This window comes from Equus caballus, chromosome 5 (genome assembly GCF_041296265.1).
Source record: "Equus caballus isolate H_3958 breed thoroughbred chromosome 5, TB-T2T, whole genome shotgun sequence".
Taxonomy (NCBI): Eukaryota; Metazoa; Chordata; class Mammalia; order Perissodactyla; family Equidae; genus Equus; species Equus caballus.
In genome coordinates, this window is record NC_091688.1 from 11,979,866 (window position 1) to 11,994,838 (window position 14,973).

The 14,973-nt window shown below is 42.0% G+C and overlaps 1 protein-coding gene across 1 annotated transcript in view; it reads left to right on the forward strand.

Moving 5' to 3' along the window:
- PAPPA2 (pappalysin 2) overlaps positions 1-14,973 on the forward strand; it is a 255,786-nt gene that overhangs the window by 196,221 nt on the left and 44,592 nt on the right. The window contains exons 17-19 of the mRNA XM_023640602.2: positions 11,122-11,290; positions 12,685-12,823; positions 14,517-14,626. Coding sequence (XP_023496370.2) covers positions 11,122-11,290; positions 12,685-12,823; positions 14,517-14,626 — 418 coding nt within the window. The remainder of the gene's footprint in view (positions 1-11,121; positions 11,291-12,684; positions 12,824-14,516; positions 14,627-14,973) is intronic.

Sequence of the window (14,973 nt, forward strand, 5' to 3'; positions counted from 1 at the left end):
GTTAAGATTTTGGTATAATACCCTTGAGAGAAGTGACATATAGCAATTTATTATCACCAGGAAATAAAAAGCAGCAGCAGTATGTTATAAACACAAATACTACACAGGCACAATCTTAGTGGGCAATACTTCTGGTCTGAATGAAAAGCCAAGGTTTTATTCTCTTTCTTTCAATGGGTTTCGGTGAATTGTTTTCCATTCACAACAAGAGGATTAGATCTAGGTGTTCCTTGAAAACAGAATATTGAATACATTTTTAAGATTTCTAGAATTGAGTTTAAAAATTAAGCAGTTCCCTAAAACTTCTAAAAAAGACAATTTAGTCAAATTGCGAAGAAGGCTTTCCTTAGTCCAAGATTTATCTCTTGGCTTCGTGGTTAATTACACAGGTTCTGGGGTTAGTAAGATCTAAATCTCAATCCCAACTCTGTTATTTGTTAGCTCTTTGCCCTTGGGCAAGTTACTGATCTGTACTGAACATCACTACTCTTACGTATAAAATGGAGATAATAGGAAATAGGAGTACTTATAGATTTTTGTAAGGATTAAATGAGATAATAGATGTGAAGAGCTGAGCACAGTTCTTAGTCATATCGAGCAGGTTAGCACTAGCTGTTCTTTATTATTATTATTGTTACTGCTATCAGCAGCAGCAGCAACAGCATCATCATCATCGTCATCATCGTCTGCAGCAGGTTAATGCCGCTTGCAAAATGACTGTCATTTTCATTGTGTGTAACAGGAAACCTTCATCTTTAACAAAGAATAAACTCAGCTACATTTTTGTCAGTAGCTATTGTCTCCCATCTGTGGTTGATTCCTGTGCTCCAGGAAAATAACACAGAGACCAGAAGACTGAAGTTGGCATTCCAAGTGGGAGGTACAGGTCTTCAGTTACCAGGGGTGATGGGGGAGTGTATTTCCCCTGCCTATAAAACACACACACACATCAAAACAGAAAGTTTATTAAATTAAAAAAATGTATGAACTTCCTTCCCCCAGTCAGAACCCTCTCGGAATGATTCTTCATCCCGCTGTCAACTCAGTGAGTTATCCAGATACTGCAGTGGCTTTAAGTAGACCATGAAAAAGGACAGGGGGGATGTGGGGAGAAGGAAATGGAAATGAAGTAGTCAGCAAGATAGAGCTGGACGTACTTCAGAAGTCAGGGTGGGCAAGTAAGGTCAGGCTGGTCTGGGAGGGGAAGGGAAGGGCATGTCCTGGAGACATTACCTAGGTTTTTAGGCTCTTTTCATCTTTTTGAACCATAGCTTGAATCTCTGAGGTTCAACTGATTTTATCCTAGCGTAGGAAGGGAAAGAAAGACTTGGCTAATGAAACAGAAATGTGCAGTTAAGGCAAATGCTAAAACTCTTTAAGTATCCTGGATTTGTAATTTTAAAAGATTAGTAAAATGATCTACCTAATTTTCAAGCTCTGTGACATAACATTGTGCATATACATATATGAATAGATGCTGAACCTATATACACGCACACACTGTCATGTGCTATCCAGGATTTGCTGATTAAGGGGCACACTGTAATCTCTATGTACACTCATGCATCTGTGAGAAATAGAAATTTGTTTTCTTTCCATTAAGACATTGTCTGGCTTTATAATTAGTGTTTATAGTAAATACATTCAAAGTTTATCCTTGGAATCCTCAAATCTCTTGCCATTGTAGGATAATGTGAGCTTTAGGCTAATTTATTACAGCTTCTTTTGGCATCAGAGTGAGTGAAGCTCTGCTCCAAGCCTTGGCCACTCAGATACACACCTGGGTGCAGGCCAGCTCACGGCTGCAGGCTTCACGGCTGCAGGCTTCACGGGGCTCGGGCGATGGGCACACAGGCCTTCACTTCAAACACAGCGTTTGTTGAACTCGTAAATTTCCCTGTGACCTTCAATCCCAAGCTAGGGAGCATCTTATTGTAAAACTGTCCTTCCTCCTTCGATATTATATTGCCTGCTGATTTCTCTGTTAGTCAGGAAAAATAATTTTTAAAGTCTATTAGGAATAAGCACTGCATTGGTATATATAAGCCAGTAGGACTTGCTTCAACCCATATCTTCTTTCCCTGGTGCCCTTTCTTCACTTCCTTTCTCCCACCCCATCCTCTGTCTCACGCTCCTGCGACAGGAGTCCCAGGATGAACAGTGTCTCAGGGTGAGCATTTTGATTGTGACCTTGTCTTTTCTCTCTAGTGTTGGGCTCAGGTCAGGCCAAACTGATTTATGAACTGTCTCCTGAAGGATTCTGGGTGGGACAAAAATCCAAAGCATTAAGTAGGGTGGGAAGACTGAGTAGACTGCTAACATCTCGCATGGGTAGAGAGAGAGAGACAAGAAAGAGAAAGGTGGAGGGAGGAATGTGTCTAAGTAGATCCTTTGGTCATCAGGGCTAGTAATTTCTGCTGCTTGTTGAGCATTGTATGTACCTTTCATTGTCCTACATGCTTTATATACGCTAACTTATATAATCTTCCAGTGACCCTGTAAAGAAGCTGTTATTATCCCCATTTTCCAAATAGGAAAACTGAGACAAGAAAGGTTAAGTAATTAAAGCTTGGAGATTTGTTAAGAGCTGGAGTTTGAGCATCAGTCTTCTGATTCCAAATTGTCTGCTCTTAACCTGTCTGCCCACTGTCTTCCTGATGGGAACTACCCAGTGCAGCCACTAAAAGCCTGCTGAAGGCCACCATGACCTCTGACTCTTCCTCTTCAGTCGGGAAAATTGGCAAGGAGAATGTTAACCAGCCTTTTCATTCCAGTCCCCGTCAGAGGGATGAGCTATCAGGAGGACTGCAAGTGCATGATTCACCTGTGTAAATTGCAAAGTCCTCGGGGTGTCACAGCTTTTCAAAGTTCTGATAACTCATTAGTGGGTTAAGTTTTTATCGTTGCTGTGGCTTCTGGACAGGGAGCCAGGTAAAGAGCTTTGCTTTCTGGAAGAGCAACAATGACAAGCAGTGATGGATTAGTTAATCCCTAGGTGAGGCTGTGTGTATGGTGTGTGAGTATATACTGTGAGCACTTCCTATCACACCTGTGTGCGTGGTGAACTGACCAGGAGCAGGAGTATAACAATACCCGGAAGAATTCTTGAACCGAAGACTTTGTGAAGATAGCCAAAGAATTTCTTACAAATGAGAGAACTCGCCCTCTAAAATTGAATTCAGACGATTTGTGGTCCTTTTCTGCTGAATTCTGTCCCACCTGACCTTCCCCAGTCTCTTCTCCTGCCAGCCTCTTTCCCATGACAGTGGCCATGTATGTGCATACTTGTCTCCATACTTTCTGTTTATGTGTTTTCTTGCTGAGGCAGTTTCGCCCTGAGCTAACATCTGCTGCCAATCTTCCTGTTTTTGTATTTGAGCTGCCCCCACAGCATGGCCACTGACAGACAAGTGGTGTAGGTCTGCGCTCTGGAACCGAACCCAGGCCGCCAAAGCCCAGTGCACTGAACTTAACCACTAGGCTGCTAGGGCCGGCCCTATGCATACTTTTAACCAAGGCTTCAAACACACACTACTTTTCACACCTCTGTGTTCTTACATGAACTTTCCCCTCTGCCTGGCACATCCTTCTCCTCCTCTACCTAATGAACCCATCTCAAAGTCCTCCTCTCCTGATAGCCTCCTCTCTTCTTGTCCCCAGGCAGTGGTGGTGGCTCCCTGTTGAGCTCCCATAGGTAAGTATTCTGGCCCTATCATAGTACTCACATTTCTTTCTACAACTGCAGGACCTAGGGTAATACAGGGACACATACCAGGTGCTCAGTGAATGTTTGTTGACGGAATGTATGAATGTGCAGATAACTCAATGATTAAGATGGTGAAGGCAAGAGGTTCCTATTTCATGTTTCCGTGTTTGGGGCCCAGTTCACCCCTGCATTTCAGTGTAATCACCAGTTCCTCAAAAACACACTGGTAGGAAGTCATATTAGTATTCTCCAGAATGATGTTTAATAGCTATTGTATATGTTTGGTTTAAATTGCATGCGTTGGAAAAATCTTAGGATGCTGTTAGATCTGAGGGTAACCTAGCAGATTTGTTAGGAAAGGTAAGCCTGTCAGTTATATGAAGAAAGTATAAGAGGGGCTAAGAGATTCATGGCAAAGAGATTACGTGGATGCTGTTGAACTTAAAGGGAGAGAGGCTGAGAGTTGGATGATTCAGGCAGTGGCGGTGAGAGATGGAAAAGGGGCCTCCAGCTGGAGTTAGGTGTTCAGACCTAGGGACAGGTCACTCTTGAATCTGCCAATTTGGAGACCTGAGGTTTAGCAGCAAAAAGTCCAAAGGCAGGAATGGGGCTGGGCATTAGAACTAGAACCATTCATACGCTTAGGAGTTAGCACTTCCTCATTCTGACAGAAAACCTCTATTTTAGGTGGGAGAAGAGCTTTGTAAGGGGTGACTTTTTGATTCAGGGAAGAATGGAAGGCCAGAGCCGCTGTATCTGGTGGGATGGTCCTGCTAATACTATTTCTTGTCCAGTAGAACGGACTGGGGCCGAACATCGGGAGGCCTGGTGTTAAGAGAGTGCAGAATAACTGGGATCGGCTGTGCGCTGGTCATGCCTGAAGTCTGTCTGCTCTCCATTTAAGATATTGGCTTGAGAAACCAGGTCTGCAATTTGTTAAGAGGAAAACTGGCGTGAAGTTTGGAAGTGCTGATGGTTCTATCTGGGGTGGGGTAGAAGACTGTGTCTTTTAAAATGGTCTAGATCAGTCCTTTTCAAACTTTATTGTGCATAAGAGTCATTTGGGGATCTTGTTAAAACGTCAGTTCTGATTCGGTCTGTCTGGGGTGGAACCTGAGATGCTGCATTTCTAACCAGTTCCCAGGCGACTCTAGTGCAGCTGCGCAGGAACCCCACTGTAAGCAATGAGGGACTAAACTATCTTCTGAGTGAAGGAGCTTTCTAATTTCAACTCAGAAACTGGCCAGGTGTCAGGCAGGACACTTAACCAATTAATGCTTCAGTTTCCTAATTGATATGATAGAAATAATGCAGTTGCTCCGCAGGCTCCATCTCCTTTTTACGGATATTCTATGTGGTAGGACTTTGAGATACTCAGTACAAATGCACCAAAGAAATGGAGGTCATTTGTCTACAGCTTTATGTCTAGGAATACTAAGACTTCCATGTTATGGCTTAGGCATTGGCATCAGACGAATGGATCATGGTACTAATCCTTGCTCTGCTGTTAACCAGTTAGACAATCCCAGGGAAGTTATTTTACTTTTCTAAACCTTGCTTACTTCATCTATAAAATAAACATTTATAGCTTCATTGAACCAATGTTTATTGTCACCTAGTATGTACCAGGAATTTTGCTAGGCGCTGAATATATATTAGTAAATATGGTATTGCCCTTACCAAGCTTATGTTCCAATGGAGGAGACAGGCAATAAATGAGTAAAACCAATAAGCAAAATAATTACAGAGTACACATGCTATGAAAGATAGACAGGTGCTTTGATTAAAAACCAAAAATATTAGAGGTGTAAAATAACGATGATCTGGAGTGGCGAAAATTATTCTTAGAGAGGAAGAAGAGCCAGTCAGGAGAAGAGCAAAAACAAAACAAAACAAAACAGACATCATGAGCAGAGAGAATGGCACCAAAGTCCTTTGATAGGAAAGAGCTTGGTTGTGCTTGGGATTCTGTTTAGTGTGGACAAAATGCGTTGAAGAAGTTGAATGGGGCATAGGATGAAGTCAGAGAAAGTGGGGCCAGATCGTGCAGGACCTCGTGAGTGAGAAGTGAACAAGTCTGGATTTTATTTTTCACTCTACAGGAGGTAATTGAAATGTTCTAAGCAGAAAAAAATAAAATGATCTAATTTATTTATTTGTTTTTATAAAATATCCCTCTGGTATTTGCCAACTGGGTAGGAAGGGATCCAGAGGAGAAATGGGGTGTCCAGTTAGGAGATGAGAGATGGGAATTTGGGCTGGTGCTTATGGCAGTGGAGATGTAAGAGCTATCGGGACAGATTCCAGAGATGTTTGGGAGGTAAAACTGAGAGGACTTGCTAACAGATTGAATAAGATCGGATGGTGGCTTGGGAAAAGGTAAGATTGAGACAAAGTCGATTCAAGGATGTCTCCTAAGTTGTAAGTGTAAGTGACAGGGTAGATGGTGGTATCATTTACTGAGCTGGGGATGACTGAGGAAGAGCCTGTGCGGAGATAAGCGAATCAAGAGCTCTCATAACAATAGTCCTTATCACACAATATAAGTGTGATAAAATGATAAAGATATATATTCTTCTTCACAATGCCTATATTTAAGTGCTCAATATTTTATTGTTATTATTCATGAGGGGCTACCCATTGGAGACACCAGATGCCCTTGATCAGTGAAGACATGGTAATTCTCTTGGACTCAACAATTATACTTTTATTTTCTCCAGTGGAAAATAAATATTACTTTTGAAAACCCTGCAGTGGTGATAGAAGGATGGGGTAGATTCATGGTATGCCTCAAGCAACATCAGTCAAACTTTCAGCCAAGTTTTGATTACAAGATCTTTATTTCTGGCAATAATATAAGAAACAGAAAGAGCACAGCTGGATTTTCAGCACTAGGTGGATACCACAAGTTCTGGAAATTGGAAAAAAGCATCTTCTAACTTGGAAGTTGTGGTGATTTGTCTGGAGTAGTTAGAAGGAAAATAAATACAAGGCTTCCCCAACCCCCAACTCCTCGTGATACCGTTTACAGAGTATGTCGCCTGACTGTAGCTGTCCTGTTTGGTCTTTGCTAAGCATCGAGTCTATTGGCCAGGGTCGTTATGTGGGTGATTTTGCTCTCTGATTTCTACACCTATGGCTTATTTTTACTAGCATAGGCAAGTAGCATAGACTTTAGTAGTTTGTCAACCTGGCTACATATTAAAACTTTCAGCAAGTTTAAAAATATCAAGTGCTAGGCTGATCCCAGGAGATTTAGGCAATCTAGGTATTTACACAGATCCTACATGATTCTAATGGGGCTGATCTACAAATGTCATTTGGAAACCATTGGTCTACTGGTCAAGGTGTTGTATTATGATTTCAAAACTCTGAATTCTATTCTTGCTTTTGCCAGTGACTTGCTTGCTGGGTGTCATTGGGCAAGTCACCTCATGGTTATTCATGTGCAGTTTCCTGACTGTAAAATGAGATATTTTAACCTCTCTTACTACACTGGGATGAAGAAAATAGAGGGAGCTGATAGTCAGTGGGTAGACTGTTTCATGTGAAAGGCACTTGGACTGGACTATCCAGGAAGTCTTGGAATCTTTTGTCCAGGTGAGGGCCTGCCTGCGTGCATGGGTCTAACATCCAGTGCCATCGTTCTTTGAAATGCAAACCCACTCACTTCATGACTTCAAAGTGCCTCTTGATTCATACACTTTGTGTAAAGGAGTTGCACCATGGTGAGTAAACCAATGTTTTCATTAATGAATTTAAAAGGGTAAGAGGGTACTCCTCGACATCACCAAACTAGAAGAAATGCAGAGGCAGCTGTGGTAGCACTGGAGGTCAAAGTCCTGCCATTGCTGTAGACTCTAGTCTCCATCAAGGGCCCTACGTGGAAAGCAAATTTCTGGAAGCTGCATGGGAGGAGTCCAGGACACTCCGAATTCCTGCCACAACCCAGTCCCTTTTGGAATAAAATGGCCAGGACCAGCCCATGGCACTTAAGTGCCAAGCTCTATACCAAGGGATCTCAGGATTCCTTCCAGTGAGCAGGAATAGACAGGCATGGACATGGAGCCAGTGAGACAGCCTTTGCTGTTGGGCCTTGAGGAACTGACCAGTCAAATGCTTAGTGAGAAGTCTGAGGGTGGGACCTGAAGCATGTCCTCTGATTGAGTGACATGCAGAAGCTATGAGAGGCATTTGGAGAGATGGTCTTAGGAGGCCATCTCCATATAAGGGAGCAGAAACTGTGAGAAGGAGAATCTGTGAGGGTGAGGGGACATACGAACTCCTATAGAAAGGAAACTGGATTTCCTAGGGAATTGGGACTCTCTCCCAACCTCTCCTCACTCCTGCCTCTAGTGCCTCCTCTGAGGTCCAGGGTACCAGTGAGCTCTGCGGCTTCCCCTGCTACATTCCAGCATTCTCCCTCCCTGTATGAATGTATTACTATAAATAATATGTATTACATTATAGTGTACAATAGACATAATTACTATTTATTATTATAAAAATAATGACATTATATATAGTACTATATACATCATATATTACTAGATATATATGTATTATATAACTATGTTATTGGGTGGTTTGCAGTGCAGGGCCTGCCATGTTGTCTGGGTACCACCCACAACACCCAACTCACTCTTCCTCATCCAAGTTTGATCTGTCTCCCCTCACCCCCGAGGTTATTAAACTGGCAAGGAAATATATGAAATCGGCATTCTTGAATGGCTCTTCACTCCGGGCAAGGAAAGGGAGGCCTGTTTCCATGGTTGAAGCGTTCCAACCAATTCAGAGAAAAATACCACATGAAGTCAAAATATCATCGTCCTGGCCAAGCAAGGGTTTTCCTTTATAACCATGCTGACATGCAAGGTTTTACAGCCTTGCCTCTCCCCTGGCGTCAGTGGTATTGCCTGCTCTCTCCAGCTGGGGGATGTCAGGTCAGCAGAGGTAGGAGAAGGATTTCGTCTGTGGGAGGTGGCAGAAAGAAGAGAGTCCCCGGGAGGATATAAACTCCGTCGTGTCAAAGAAGAGTAAAATATGCAGTCTAGAAGAGCAACAAAAAGGAGCTGCATCATAGTAAAAAGAACTACAGACCCTCCATTGAAAATAACTTTGGAAAGACATTTTTAAATCGCATCTTTCTTTAGGGAAAGAAACCATATACTAAGGAGTACATAGTGGGTGATTTCATTTCTATAAAGTTCCAGAACCAGCAAAACTAATCTGTGCTGAAGAAAGTCAGAACCGTGTGGGTCGCAGGAGTACGCGGCGGGTTCACTGGGAAGAAACACAGCGGGGGTTTCTGGAGGGCTGGAAATGTTCTGTATCTTAATCTGAGTGATGATTCCCCAGGTGTATTCACTGGTAAAAATTCCTTGAGCTGAGTACTAAGATTTGTGTAATTGTCTATATGTAGTTTATTACTCAATATGAAAATTTAAAATGTCTTTTTTTTTTTGCCACACTTATAAATGTGGCATTAAGATAAAGGGCATCTGGAATATTCAATAGGAGAGACACACTATTACTATTCAAATTGAACGGTAGCCATGAAGGAGCAGTTAAACCTGACACCATGGAAGGACCACGGGCTTCGGCGGCAGGCAGAGCCAGGTTCACCTCCTGTCGGCAGGTTTTACTGTGGGTCTTGGAGCAAGCTTTGAATCTCTCAGGCTCAATTTCCTTCTCTAAAATGTAGACAATAATGTTTACCTTTAACTGCTGTTTGGGGCATTCAATGAAATAGTGTATGTAGGTGTCCTGCCAAACACCTGAAATATAGCTGAAAAATAGTATTTATTATTAACAGATAGTAGGTATATGTCCACATAAACTAAGATGCTAAAGAATTCCAGTTATAAAATGAGATTTCTATGCTAATATATTCCTGGGAATAAAGGCATAAATTGAAATAACTATTTAATAATAAATGAAGCACTTCACTTATTTCTAAGTAGATATTGTTAAATGCGTTAAACTCTTAAAGTTTATTAAAATTATTTGAAATCAAATGCATTCTGTGCTGTAGGATCTTGGGCAAATTACTAAACATCTCAGAGTATGTTTCTTTGTCTATAAAATGGGACTAATAATGCTATTTCCTTAGGAGTATTCTGATGACTCAGTTTGTTAAAATATGTAATGTGCTCTACAGTGTGCCTAACACACTGTGAATTTTGGTTAAATGATTCAATTTGGCAAATATTGAATTAATGCCTAATATAAGTCAGATATTATCTTAGTTTCTGGGAATTAAAAACAAGAATAAGACACAACCTGTGCCTTCAGGAAGCTTCCAACATAGTAGGAAAGACAGACACGTGCACATTTATAAAACAATGAGAGAAATGTTATACTAGTGTAAGATTAGAATACCAGGGAAGCACACAGGAGGCATTGTACAATAGCACAACGGTCGATTAAAAGTGTGTGGATGGTGGGCATATCTAAATTTTAAAAGAGCATCGTGAGACTGGAAAATAGCAATTTAAGGCCACCATGTGGTTGAGTCAATGGCCAAAGGATTATTTCTATTTTAGAATCACAAGCTTATCTGTAACCAGGAATGTTCTGAATCAGAAGTGGATGGATAAAGACAGCAAAATGGAAAGCACTTTCAAATTGGCAGTGAGTCCGAAGGGGAACGGAATGGAATTCACAGTAGCAAGACCTAATTCTATTGACTACCATCTACCTCAAAGGCAGCTTCCCTGGTTGGAGGCCATGTCTGTGCATGAGAAGGAAGGGCGATTCTTCCAGGACAGTCATGCCTACTTTGAGAATCTGATGAAAGCTTTGAACACTTTCCAGGAAAAGCTGGACTTGTAAACAAACAAAATGGCCATGGTAATCCCCAGCAAGGCTCTTGCCCTTCTGAAGTTCAGGGTAAGAGCCTCTGTTTTAAAAGAAGATCCGTACAGCCGCGTCTTCTCCCCTCTCTGGAGAACCAAGAAACATTGGCAGCTTCATCAATTATATCACCATATTAACACTGATGATCCTCACATCACTTCTGGGTAGTCCCCTGAGTGTGAGATGACCTTTTCTATAGTCCATCCTTCCTGGCATCTCCCAGTGCACGTGGGTGTGAGACTGCTCCAAGATGAAAGGCTTAAAGAAAACCCAGCTGTAAACAATCTAGACCCTGCCCTGTTATCTGTCAAGCTCTCTTGAGAGTAACGCTTCAAATATTAGTATACAACAGCTACACTATCACTGCTAGTAAGTGTACATTACTACCTTTACTTTCATGACTTAGAAATTAGACTGGAAAGGTAGGACATTTGGCTAGCAAGAACCAACTGCCCCTGCTGTTTGCTAATCCTTACCGCATGTTACTGAGGACCCAGTCTTCTCCCACGACCTCCTTGAGGGAGTCTGATGGGCTATTTTGTTTTATGTCTTATCAGCAAGTTCCTGAAGATACAGTGCCTGGAGGGTGGAATCTGGGAGCAAGGCAGCTGCGTCCCAGTGGTGTGTGAGCCCCCTTCTCCTGTCTTTGAAGGCATGTATGAATGTACCAATGGCTTTGAGCTCGACAGCCAGTGTGTGCTCAAATGTAACCAGGAAAGTGAAAGGGTAAGGACAACTTGAACTTTGTTTTGGGTCAGGCTGTGCTCTAATCTTGATGACCAATCCAAGAATGTTGAGTAGAAGTGATCTGAATGTATCCCAACAGGCAGGGTCTTCCTAAGTTGGGCTTCTGACCAGGGTGTTGATATTATTTGATAGGGAATTCAGAAGACACCACATTTTTGGAATATTCTCTCCTGAGTTCAGAACTTCCTCTTGGATAAGAAGAAAAGCCTGTTGGGTTGGGTACCTGAGTAAATTCGAGAAAATGCTGGGATTCTGATTTGGCAATGTGATTTCCTCGAACCGTGTATGGCCACTGACCTAACTTGGCTAGGAATGCTGATAGTATATTTTTCAATAGAGCAGAGTCCTGAACAGAAACACAAATTCCTCAGCAAAGGCACGGCTGAAAGCTCTGTTTGATGATCATTTTCCCTAGGATTTTGGCACAAGAGGTCTCAAATGAATAGTCTTATCATGGTTGTGTGACTAAAATCAATTTTATTTCAGAATCTTTTCAAGTACCACACATATATGAGACAGGAAATTAAGCAGACTTCCTAGGCAAAGATCAGTGACCTTGACTGCTCTCCTGGCCCATGTCTTTATCTCACTGTCCAGCATTCCAGAGAAAGGACGGCAGGACAGATGGGAAAAGGATATGCCATGAAATGAGACCCTCGAGAAATCAAACACATCTGTTTGCACTGATTGTGTAAGGACTCAAGGAGTGGCCAGACGAAGGGAGAGTTATCTATGATTCTAAAATCTTGCTTTCTTTGGTTTTGTGAGTTAGTGCTATTCTCTGCATTCTGCATATAGTATCCTTTGTGGTTATTAGGGATGTGAAGCCAAGAGTTGCACAAACCAGCACACATGTGGAGAAAGAGAGTAATAGATCTTTGGTGAGCTCAAACACAACTATGATGTGTCCATGTGAGCAGAAAGGCAAAAAACACCTTCAGAAAAACTATGAATTGATTTCACTGGATCAAACTCAACTTGAAAAAATCTGACATTTTCCACAAGCAGCATTGTGTGATAGAATGGATGGATCAATACAAAACAGCACTATCTGGGGAAAACAATTCCAAAAATATTTCAGAATACATGAGCTACAGTTGATAGCTCATCAAATCCTTATATCCAAAGGAAAACACATTGTTAATAAGTTTCATTAATGACAAAATTGTTCATCATTCCTTCACATAGAAACAGCAGAGAATTGTCTTGACGTTTTTTTGGTCAGTAGCAATGTGGCTTATTATTTCAATAGTGTCTTTTAGTCCAAGTTGGAGAAGTTGGAGAACACTACCATTTAATCAGACCACTTTTTTCTCCACTCTAAATGAAGTTAGCAAACAATAATGAAATGTTCTTTGTCTTTGATATTCCAGCTTCCCATCCTTTGCACTAAGGAGGGACTATGGACTGAGGAGTTCAAGTTGTGTGAGAACCTGCAGCAAGGGGAGTGTCCACCACCCCCCTCAGAGCTGAATTTGGTGGAGTACAAGTGTGAACAGGGATACGGGATTGGTAAGTTCAGAAGAGATGCTGAATTTTGCTCCCAAGTAATCTTTTTATTAGGCCTGCCTGGATCTTGAATCATAGCCACTTTTCTCCCTGAGGAGTGGATGGAAATGCAAGTTTTGACTCTGAGCTGCTACAGTAAAAATGAAATTTATGGCAAATTCATTCTTTTGAATCTTCCACTTGTGTATAATGTTGATGCAGCTGCTGAGCCATTTGTTTGGGGTCTGGTCATGTTACCCACTTCACTGGGACTGAGAATGGGTTGATTTGTGGCAGGAGTCGTGGTTCCAAGAAGAAGGATGGGAATGTGTAGCCACACACCACGTGTGTGCTGGGCGCCTCCTCCATTCTCTCTGTGATTGTTACTGGCATGGAGAGTTCCTGAAAGAGATGATTTGAGATTGCACTTGCTTGCATTGCTCTTCAGTCACTCTTTCTCCAGGGGCCCAGGCTCCCAACCCTGTGGGCAAGTTCTTATTCAAGTAATTGCAATTAAAGGTCTCTGTGGCCAGAGCTGATTTATGGTGATGTTGACTCAACTTTGCCGTGGTGGGACCTAAGCATCATACAAAAGAGATGCTGTTTGTGGAAATCCTTGTGAGATTACTCCTAAATTTTAGACTGCACAAGCAAGGAGTAACTTTGTAAGTCATTCTAACTTGTGTAATGTCAATGGGTATAATCAAGTTAATTGGAAAGCTTCCTAGTTTCTGAATTGATTCTTTACCATCTTCAGTTGCCCTTTGCGTCATGATATGCATGGTCAGGCATGCAGTATCAGGGTGTTAGGCTATGCCTCTTGAGTGGTGTTTCATGAGCAAATTCTCATCTCCTAGGCATCTAATTTCTACATTAAAGTATCATGCACTCACGTGTATAGAGTCGTGTAGCTCCTTGAGTTGTTATAAAATAGTGAAAAACATAGAAATAGAGATAGTGAGTGCTGAAAAGAAACTTGGAGAGCATCAAATCTCTAGGTGAGGAAGCAGAGAACCCTGAGAGGGTGCCTTTTTTGAATAGAATTTTAGGAGACACTTGGACCCCGCATACAAGGGATGCAGCAAGATTTTCCTTCAAGAGGCCAACGCATGACAAAAATCTCTGCTTTTGATTTCCTGCTGCTTCCTCTTTTAATCACATAGGTTTCTTGGCTGCCAGTGTAATTATCTTCAGTGTAGCAACAGACATTACAAATCTGCCTTCGTAATTTCTGGGCCATTTTTTCCCCAGCTAGTAAAGTTCTTAGTAGATGCTGCAATTATAAGCTTTCAGGAAATTATATAAGGAGGAATGATAGTAAGTGTACTTAAAAGGTATCAACCAATCAGGATAGACTTGCTGGCCAGAGTCCTGGCCTGGTTCTTAGAGGTCTGCCAGACCAGGAGTTAATCTTTTAATTGCTGGCTCATGCAGAGATTCAGGGATTCCAGAGGAGAGGCTCTGCTGGCCAGGAAAAGGAGGGGGACCTAGAGGCAAGGGGTGTTAACTTGGGGCAGTGGCTCTTTACCAATTAGTGTAGAAGTACCCCTCTAGCTATATGGTAGATGAATATCAGCCCTGCCTGTAACCTTAATAATGTGGTGACCCAGAAGGTAGGAAGAAATTGCTCTAGAAAAATCAGAGCTATTGATTGTAGGATGCAAAAGACTGAGATGTGGGAAGTTCAAATCTCTGCTGTAAATCTCTGTTCCTTCAGGTGCAGTGTGTTCCCCATTGTGTGTAATCCCCCCCAGTGATCCCGTAATTCTGCCTGAGAACATCACTGCTGACACACTGGAGCACTGGATGGAACCTGTCAAAGTCCAGGTGAGGAAAGGGGCATGTCTGTGTGCCAAGGATGTAAGACTGCTGAGCGGTTCTCAACGGGCAGCATATTCCCTGGAGTAATGTCAGAGGCTTTGAGGCATCCTTAAAGCAAACACCCACATGGATCATTCTTAGAGAGCAGGGCTGAGAATCAAGAAGAAAAAAGAGGAAAGCTGGAGACAAAAGGTGACTCACATCCAAAGGAAAGTTTAAAAGATAAGATGGAAGAAAGACTCAGAGACACAAAGAACGATAATATGGGAAGGAAATTGAGAGAGAAAATTACTGCTAATGAAAAATAGGACAGGAAAACATGATAAGCCGAAGAAATGCATAGAGATGAAAGA